We start from the raw sequence: 10674 nt of genomic DNA on the forward strand, positions 1-10674 counted from the left end.
TTATAATTGATTTAGATTAAGTGTTATTTAGTATATTTTATCATCAAGAAGCAAAAACCTTGAGTATTTGAATGAGCCTGGGTAAGTAAATACAATAGGTTAGCTTGGCACAGAACAAACTATTGTACAAAATAAATAGAAAAGCATGTACAAAAAGAGGACACAAACAATAAATAATAATAATAATAATAATAATAATAATAATAAATAGCAACGAATACTCCATTGATATTTCTCTAAATTATAAATGACTTGGTATACCTATGAGTGTCTCCTTTGTTTTTTCCTGTTTTGATGACAGTGTTAGGGTTGGTTGAGCTGTGAGGTCATTAACTCTAATATCACATCTTGCCCCACGACTTGTGAGGCTCTCGCCAACACAGGTGTCTGCCATTTTCAGAGATGGAATTGTTTTCTATAGAACAATTGAATATCAGAAATGCTCAGATATAGTGTGCGCCATTCTGCTTGAAGCTGATGTTCCCTCTTTACTGTTCCAGTAGAATCTAGTTATCATGCTATGCTCCAGGGAATGGATAATATAAAAAAACACACACACACACACACACACACACACACACACACACACACACACACACACACACAATCTATAGCACACAATACAAAAATATATACGTCTTTTACGCCAGTCCTCTTTCAAAATATGGTACATGGTAGAGGAGAGGTCATTCAACCCTTTTAAACATGTGAAATGAGTGTTTTGAAATGTCCTTCAAAGCACTACCTGTTTCATATGTTAATCACTGTTGTCAGAGGCAAAAATGTCCACTCCGTCCAAATAGCTATTTGTATTATTTTTAGGAACATGGCTATAGTCTACTAAAAATCTAAGATGCACTACATGAATATGAGAGTTCTGATATTTGTTTGGTGAGGCATCCAGTAAAGTGCACTCTAGCTATTTTCACATTTTGTTCTTCAAAATTGTTCTAGTATTTAGACTAGAACACACACAATGTTTGCAAACACACATTCATTTACTTTGTGTCTGCTGTTGACAGTGATGGTTCGTTTCCTGGAACACCCAAATTGCTGCAAATTGGAACACCCAAATTGCTGTTTTCCATGTCAATGCATACCAGTAAACAAATAATAAATTACACATTATAGGCCTACTTTCAAAAGGCTTTATATATCAGTCTGGGATCAGATGTGAGTACAAACTGAGGTTTGCACAAGCATTTTAGAACAATGAATGCCTCACTGTGATGTTGGGGGAAGCTAATGGAAAATGAATAGCTGAACAACAAGGATTTTTCCAGACATGATGCAAACTTGGGAGACTAAAACTTAGATAGCTAATGTTAGGAAGAGACAGAGAGGAGCAGGCAGGAGGGTGGACAGACAAGACAATATTCTGCCCCACTTTTCTGCAGTGTGGAGTAGCCTATTAAATAGTTTAGCTTGCTTGTTAATCAGCTGGCCAATCTTACATAATGCATAATTAAAACATTTTAGAGCATACCTAATTAGTTGGGGATATAGCAGACCAGGTAGGAAGGTGTTTTTTAAGGTCATTTATTGGGTGCCTAAGGCCATGCGATTTTACATCAAGCATGGCAACAGCTGAAACAAGCAGCATAAATAGCATCGCAAATATTTCTTCAACTGATACTATCCAAATTCCAGGTATTTGAGACAACAATACCATACAAACCTTATATAACCCATGCCATGTAAACCCAAAGAAGCACTTTGTTGTTTTTCCAGAAAGATGATTCTGTAGGATCTGCTTGAGTAGTCACTTCATTTTCGTTCACACCGACTACACAATTATTGGTCTCTAGTCAATATTGGGACAAAGCTAGAGGCTACATGTGGTCAGTGATATGCATTGTCCCCCTTCTGATCATCCAAAACACATTTTAGTATTTGCATTAAGCAAAAAAGTAATTTGCCACACAATAAAAGTGATATCCAGATGGCAATAGAGCTTTCTCTCAAAGTTTCAAAGTATTTTGTCCAAAAGTTAAGTGAAGTTAACATTCAACCAAGGTAGTGGTTGCTTCGCCTAAATCATCAGCATATTAGCTAACATAAACCATAAACATTTGCATTAAACATTTCTTGGGCATGGTTACATGTCAGGATATTAACGTTAATGGTTTATTCATGTTAAAACAGCAGCCAAATTAACATGGTAACAAAGCAAAAAAACCTCTGTACCCATGACACCATAACAACCTTTAAAATTAAGCACAATTAATGTTTTAAAGGAACTGTATGTAAGATTGTGGCCAAAACTGGTACTGCAATCACTTTCAAATTACTGTAGAGCGGTGTATCCCCTCCCCCTCCCCCCTGACTGGCAGAGCTGGCAACCCGGATGGCGAAACACTACTGACTTCGTGATTAGTAGATAGGTTGGGATCAGGTCAAAACACAACATGACAACATCAACATCAGTTGAGGGCTGTAACTTCAAATTTTTAAATGACTATATCCTGGCCGGACTACTGTTGTCAGTGATATAAGTATTTGAAATTAACATGATATCTTAATGTCTAGTGACATATCAGGGCCATTTTATGATTAATTGAAATACATTTCTTACATACGGTTCCTTTAACTGTTATATGTTTTTGACCCATTTCATTAAACAATGCTGACAGTGTGAAAATTGTCACTGACCTTCCCTGCTAGATTTTAGTTTCTGACTTAATAAAGGCTGAGAGCTGAAGAAGCGAGTACAGCAGGGTGAGTGTGCATGTGTGTCTGAATGCATTCTGAAACATGCGTGTGTAGGGGGTGTGTGTGGAGTGTGAACACAGCTAACCTTTCTCAAGTTGACACAGTAACAATCTGATTCATGGTAACACTCCTCCCAACCATCTGCTCATCTGGTCAAATGTACTGCCCACTAAACATCCAGTCTTTTTCTCTCTCTCGCTCTCTCACAGTCTTAATAACTGATATTTGTAACTTAACAAATTCATAATGAAATATTATGATGATTAATATATATTGTATGATTATACATGTTGTATAATGGAGACCTTATATGGATGTGGGTAGTAGATTTGATGGTGTGAAAGCATTTCGATGCAGACAAGTCTCTAAGCCATTTGTGTGACTGTGTCCTGGTGTGTTTGATAATGTGTTTACCATGTATGTGGTATGTGGTCACGTCTGTCAAGTGCATCGACATATAAAGTGGTTGAAAGTCAGAAGTCCAATCCATTTGTTCATGGGTGTTTGTCTGTCTGCATGTCCATGTGCATAGATTGAAGTTTTTTTTGTATTTAATCAGAGAGAGAGAGAGAGAGAGAGAGAGAGAGAGAGAACATCTATATATTTTCCTCTGTGTGCAGTAAAAAGCTTTTCATTAGAGCTGATGGATGTAGATTATTGAAAAAGTGGACTGGTTTCCATTCTATTATTTTTGCTGTCTATGGGGTGTCTGACATTCCTTTTCTCAACTTCCGTTTTTTCACTTCTGTGAATTTGTGTGTGTGTATGTGTGTGTGTGTGTGTGTGTGTGTGTGTGTGTGTGTGTGTGAGTGAGTGAGAGAGAGAGAGAGTGAGAGATTGTGTGTGTGTGTGTGTGTGTATGTGTGTGTGTGTGTGTGTGTGTGTGTGTGTGTGTGTGTGTGCGTATAATAAGCTACTTGCAAAACTTTTAGATTTTGCATCCTTCCACTGCATTGTCCCTTCTGTGTGTTTTTCGAGGTGAATGATGTTGATCAGTTCCCACCTCCCTCTTCACCTCCTGCTGAGGTGTGACCTATTAGTCATCATTGACTCCTAGCAATCATGGCTCTGCCTGCCCACCTCCCCCGGGCACACAGCTCTCCTTGTGAAAGAAAGATGGTTGGAGGGAGAAGAGGGAGACGAGGGCGAGAGGAGTCAGAGGGGGAATGGACACAGATTGGAGTGGGAGATTACAGCATGAGGTTCACAGAAGTGTGCCTTGGTTAACCAGCGACCATAAATAAACTGGTTTAATCAGATTCAGATTGGAGAGTAACAGCGAGGCAAGCAATCACACATGCACACACACACATACAAACACACATACACACATTAAAAGGCACAGAGAGAGAGAGAGAGAGAGAGAGAGAGAGAGAGAGAGAGAGAGAGAGGGCTATGTATGTGTCGTTGTTTGTATCTATACTTAAATGTACAGTGTTTTATTATGAGGGCCATTGTGCCTTTGGGTACTAGGGTCCATTTGTAAATGTTTGATATGCTTAGAAAAACTTCTCTTCTTTACTTCAACCTTTTCTCTTCCTAACATTTCTATTAGAGCTTGTGTTCTAGCTTCCCTGTCAGGCAGCCTTCTGTTCATTGCCATGGAAACTAATGGAATTTATAAGGAGAGTAATAAATAGGAAACAATCTGAAATAGCATAGAACAGCATGATCACTGCCTGCAAGATCTTTTAGACCATCTTAGGGCAGCGAATAAAGTTGAAATATGTTGGTTAGAAGATGTTTTGAGCCCTCTTTTCTTTGTCTTTTAAAAGTTACAGAAAATAAAACGTTTCTTCATTTAGCTTGACATTTGTTTTGAAATATATATGTTGGTTTAGGCCTAATTCATGTAAGTGTTGACTCTGTTATGTTCCAATTCACTTTCTGTTCACTTTGTAAAACTTCTGTCTGGATATGCAAATGTAGAATTGATGGGAATGAATAAAGAATGGAAAGAGTGATGGAGAGAGGGAAAGAGAGAGAGAGAAAGAGAGAGACTTTGGTGCTTTCATCCTAGTGATAGCATTAGCAATTGCACATTGGTAGGGGTTCAGCAGTTAAAAAAGAAATATGCTTACTTAACACAACTGTACAACTCATTTAGGAGCTATATCTCTCAACATTGCATGCACATCCACACACATGCCATTACTCCTCATGCCATTGAATGTCTAAGTGTGATGGAGAGACTGTGTGATGGAATGTGTCTGTCAGATGTGTGAGAGAGACTGGGGTGTGATGGAGAGAGAGAGGACACTGTCAAGCAGAGTGTCTGGCATATGTCTGAGCTAGAAGACTGCCCTCTGAAAGACATGGTCTCACCAACACATGTGTGTATCCCTGAAAGGAATAAACACACACACACACACACACACACACACCTTCAAAGTTAAGTAGGAGTTACATTTTAAACCTGCATTTTGCAGTATATTCTAAACATACTAGACAAAAGATTGTTTAAATTATTTGAGTTCAAAACTATATAAAGTAGCGATTAATGTATCTCATATAATAGCCTACTTAAAACAAATACATGACGCTAAACTGCACATGTGGATATATGTGTGTTATATATTGTGATAATGTTCTTCACATGAGCAAAAAGCACACTCTTAGCAAGTACGCCCGTTCACAAACCCCCATTGGCAGTGCACATTTCAGTCGTATATCGCGCACGCTTACGTTTAATTGTCAATTTATCTGATGTCATATTAGAATCGAGGTAGGAGGAGGCACACACGCACGCTCCCAATGCTCCTGAATCGATTAAACGCGGTGGCACAATATCTTCCAGTATGACTTGCGCTGCCAAAGTTTACTGAGTAACAGCCATCAGCACGACCCCGTCTGTGCGCCAAGATTACGCTGGTTGCCATTATTTCCTTCAAATACCCGGAGCACAGGGACAACGACGCGGGACCGTTTTTCTAAGGTAAGGAATACAGGATAAAGTTGGAATGACATATGTCATATGTGAATGAACTATCATTATTTCACCCAAACTCAGCGCTAGACTGTTTGTGGTGTTCTGACCAGCTCCTTTGTAAAGACAATTTCCAGAGTTCAACGTTCGATTTTGTGTCCCCGCGCATTTTTTCCTCCTCATGCTTCCTCTCCTCTTTCTGATTCTTTCCTCTCCTGTACTTTAGGCTTCAGCTGTCCTCACCTTCTCGCCTCTGTCCGTCCTTCAGTCTAAATTTGGAGAATGGAGCCAAATTTGGTAGAAATCTTCAAGGAAGACAAATGCCTGTCGTCTTTAGTGGAAGAGTGTCTATCCAACTCTTCTCTGCCCGACACGCGCAACTTGACGCATAACAACAGCGGCAGCTGGGCGCACGAGCCCATGTCCCCAATTATACCGGTAATCACGGCAGTCTATTCCGTGGTTTTTGTGGTGGGACTGGTGGGCAACTGCCTCGTCATGTACGTCATTATCAGGTATGATTACTGTTTCCTTCAATACTGTTGTGTTTCAAATAGCCTATGTCTATAAACATTTATGATGTGGAGTCATGGATGGGCTAATGTCATAGACATTTCTTTTATTGCTTGTTAATGATTCATGACGTTAAAAGGTGACGTAGTTTATTTTGTGTAGAGCATGTCCATTTGATTGCTTGTCTGACCCAGCTTCACTCAAAGCCTGGAGCAAAATCATGTATGCTTGTGTACTAAATCCTGTGGGTTAAGGATTTATTTGACCGTGATTGTCTGTGGACTTGTATATGACAAATGGTGTCGTGGTTGTAACATCAAGATTGCATCTGTGCATTGTTTCAATAATCCTAGGCCCTTCTGTAGGTTGCTTCTACTGATGCATGTGTGTGTGTGTGTCATGCATTCTTGGTTGTATTCAAGTTTGTTTTTGGACATGATTATGTTTTCGTGACGTTATATATATATATATATATATATATATATATATATATATATATATATATATATAATTATATGTTTTCATTTTTGTCAGATTTCTTTGGTATAGATGCATATCTTGTGTGTGTGTGTGTGTGTGTGTGATCTGTATCTGGCTAGACCTGTGTGTATGTGTTTTAGAATGTGTGTGTCTGTGGGATGGGGGGTGTGTGTGTGTGTGTGTGTGTGTGTGATTAAATGTGATTTAATGGAGTGATTCCCTTCTCTGACACGTAGCATGCTGATTCAGTTGTTTTTATGGCGGTTTTTCAGGCGCCTGTAGCAGGTGGCTCTGTATTTACGATGGGGGACACAAATAAATCTGAGCGTGACTAGTTGATGTACAGCATATTTGTATCTGTGTGTGTGTGTGTGTGTGTGTGTGTGTGTGTGTGTGTGTGTGTGTGTGTGTGTGTGTTTATGAGCACCTGAAAGCCCTGAAGTGTCATTTCACTGACAAATCGATAACACACCACATTCCTGAGTAACCCCGCTCTGTCACGTAAGAGGCTACGAGCTGCTGATTTATGACAAATTGAACTTGTTTTGCAGTGATTTACTAAGCCAGTTTAGTGAATCATTGATATAATTGATTGATTATACTGCACAACATTTGATCTATAGGTCTTTAAAAAATTGAAGGAGAAAAAAATGTTAACAATATTGATTGATTGTCCTTGCCATGCTTGAAAACTTAAATCCAATTAAAGTAGCTCCAGAAATGCAGTTTACCTAATGCCTGATGCTCCGATGGCTCTAAAGGTCTCGATTTTGTCCGAAACCATGGACAGACACACACACACGCACACACACACACACACACACTAACACAAAGACATATGCACCATGTTTTATTGTCTTTGCTCTTTCTTTAAATCACACCCCATCATTACTCCTGGCTGCCCATCCTTAGGGATAAGTAAATGCACAGTAAATCACTCACTGATCAAAAGACATCCCTGGCAGGAATGTTTAGAAAATTGAGATTATGGCCATTAAGGGTCTTGTTTTCAAATCGCTGCTTTATTCTCAGTGCTCCAACTGTTCTAACTGTCTAACTTATTTTTAATGAAGTAATCAGCAATGCTTTGACTGGTAGTGTGAGGCTGAGCAACCAAAATTGTCCTCTTGACCATAGCATTTCATTGGCACCTTTAGCTGCTATCTTTGCAACAGAACGGAGCCCTCTAGGACCTCTCTTCTGTCTCTGTGTCCGCCCCCCAACTCACCCCCTGTCTGTGCTCTTTCCTATGCCAAGGTACACCAAGATGAAGACGGCCACTAACATTTACATCTTCAATCTGGCCCTGGCCGATGCTTTGGTGACCACTACCATGCCCTTCCAGAATGCAGACTATCTGCTCCACTCTTGGCCCTTTGGTGAGGTGGTGTGCAAGGTCTTCATCTCCATTGACTACTACAACATGTTCACCAGTATTCTAACCCTCACCATGATGAGCGTGGATCGCTATGTGGCCGTGTGCCACCCAGTGAAGGCACTAGACTTCCGCACCCCACTTAAAGCCAAGGGCATCAACGTGGGCATTTGGGTGCTCTCTTCAGCTGCCGGGGTGCCCGCCATGGTGCTCGGAGGTACCCAAACCAATAATGGTAAGACAGGTTGCTTGCCATTTGATCTTATGTTGTATGTACCTCACCTTCTGACAGGAATGTGCTAGTGCTGAGGCCTAAACACTGCAGAGCCGTTGGCTGCAGGGCTTTTGATTGGTGTGTTTATTAGAGAGCTTACCTGGCCTGTCTGATGGATTGTTGATCGCTTCATCAGAAATAAATGAGCCCCCAGACGCCTGCTTAATCCCAAAGCATGTATCATAAATCCAGCAGTAATTACCGCATTTATCATTGATTAATTTTTAAATGCGCCAGCTTGGCCGTCCTCCTTTTCCCCTTTCCCCTCTCTCTCCTTTATGTCTCTATCCCTCTATCCATTCGATTGCTCAACGTTTGCTCTTTGCCCCCCCCCCCCCCGCCTTTGCAGGGACCACCGAGTGCGCCCTGCAGTTCCCTGAGCCGTATGAGTACTGGGACAGGGTGATGAAGCTGTGCGTGTTTGTTCTGGCCTTCGTGGTGCCCGTCCTAATCATCACTGTCTGCTACTCGCTGATGATTCTGCGCCTGCGCAGCGTGCGCATGCTCTCCGGCTCGCGAGAGAAGGACCGCAACTTGCGGCGCATCACACGCCTGGTGATGGTGGTGGTGCTGGTGTTCGTGGTGTGCTGGATGCCCATCCACATCTTTATCCTGGTCAAGGCTCTGATGGTCGTGCCAGAGACCACGCCTGTCATGGCCGCCTACTTTTTCTGTGTGGCCCTGGGCTACACCAACAGCAGCCTCAACCCCGTGCTCTACGCCTTCCTGGATGAGAACTTCAAGCGCTGCTTCAAGGACTTTTGCTTCCCCATGCGCGGGGGCAGGGGCAGATCTGGGCGTCAGGCCAGGGGGAACAGCAGGGAGGGAGAGCCTGGGGTGCGTCAGCTCCCCCGCCCCGCTGAGAGCCCACCACGGACCGCCAAGCCGGCCTGACTAGCCGTGGAACTGTCCTCCATCACACAGGCTGGGAAGGAGGACTCTCATGATTTAGGATTGACTCAGGTCACATCAGCCCTGTGACGACTTCAGAAAAACCCTCCCTCATAATAACGCCTGCTGGACATCCAAAGTGAACCCTCTCATTTTGTTCTCAGACACAGCAAAAGGGAGGAAACTGTCACCGACATCCTGTCATTGTCATAATTGGTTGTTCAAAATATTTTTTTCTCAACTGTGGTTTACTCATTCTTCAGACAGGGGCCAATATGAGTTTTCTGATATAATAATATACATGGTTTAAACTAAGACAGATATATAGTTATATTGATTTAGGATATAGATACTATTAAAATATAAATTCATATTTTCTAAATATCTTTATTTGTATTATTTATGTATAGCAGTGTGTGTGTGCAAATGTGTGTGTACTTGTACATTTTACCATTTATTTTTTGTATACATTTTTATCACGGTGTGGTGAATGCACAATGAATTTAGAGGCAACTCTAATCAAGCCTTTATCAGCAAAGAAAATGTGCTCCATCAGTTTTGCTGACATCCTATACAATGCTGCTTATTCACTGTTTTCTGAGTCACTGAGTCAGTGTTCCTCCATTCCATGCATTTCAACACAATTATGTTGCCAGTCAGCTCAAAGTGACTTTGCTATTTTTGGCCATTAAAAATGATTGTTTAAGTTTAACACTTAATTGGAAATGCAGGGTTAAATTCCTGTCTCCTTCCCAAAAGGAAATATGGTTAAACTACCTATTAGGGTTCTATCCTCTTTATGTCAAGATAGGATTTCTAGGGTGTCTTATCATGAAAACCATTATTTTAGTGACAGCTGAATAGCTCAGTATTCTTACCTGGAGAATGGAAAATAATCTATTACATCCACAAAATAACCCTTGCTATCTCTCGTGCTGATATGACTTTCATTACAGTGCCCGTGCTTTGGTCCATCTGATAAAGTTGCTAATATCTTCAGGCATCTTGATTCCCAGGCATGGCCATGCAGTAATAAGCGTGTCCTTCCTGTCTGACACTGGTGTCACACTCCAACTGAATTATTCACAAATACTTTGGTGTCACACCATCTCTCAGAGCCTCCACAATTCCTCATGAAAATGTATTCCTCAGTTGAAGATATGATTTCTGGACTGCTTAAGTCAGGTGCACTGAGGAGTTGGATGGAGAGACAGGCAAGAGCAGGGACAGATATCGGTTGTATAAGGTGTTTTTTGTTGCTGTTGTTGTTATGTATCCTATTCCATGTAGGAGAGTAATTAAATAATTATGACGTATGTTTTTGCTAATTTATTAAAACAGTATAGCAGTGAAGTGTTCATGATTATGGAATTAATTAACGAGCCATGGGTCTCTTAAGAGAGACTGCAGCAGTGAAGCCTTTGGGAATATTCTGAACTGTGGGTAGTGCATTCCTCAGGGACAAGCTATGCTTTTTAAAAACAGTCTGCCTTTCTGTTAGAT

The 10674-nt window shown here is 41.0% G+C and overlaps 1 protein-coding gene across 1 annotated transcript; it reads left to right on the forward strand.

The window, feature by feature from the left end:
* The first annotated feature begins 5460 nt into the window (after window positions 1-5460).
* On the forward strand, window positions 5461-9435 carry LOC121688175 (delta-type opioid receptor-like). Its single transcript, XM_042067605.1, has 4 exons — window positions 5461-5647; window positions 5865-6153; window positions 7889-8241; window positions 8630-9435. The coding sequence occupies exons 2-4, from the start codon at window positions 5921-5923 to the stop codon at window positions 9172-9174; spliced, it is 1131 nt and encodes a 376-aa protein (XP_041923539.1). The 5' UTR covers window positions 5461-5647; window positions 5865-5920; the 3' UTR covers window positions 9175-9435.
* The last annotated feature ends 1239 nt before the right edge of the window (window positions 9436-10674 follow it).

This window comes from Alosa sapidissima, chromosome 17 (genome assembly GCF_018492685.1).
Source record: "Alosa sapidissima isolate fAloSap1 chromosome 17, fAloSap1.pri, whole genome shotgun sequence".
In the NCBI taxonomy this organism is placed as follows: Eukaryota; Metazoa; Chordata; class Actinopteri; order Clupeiformes; family Clupeidae; genus Alosa; species Alosa sapidissima.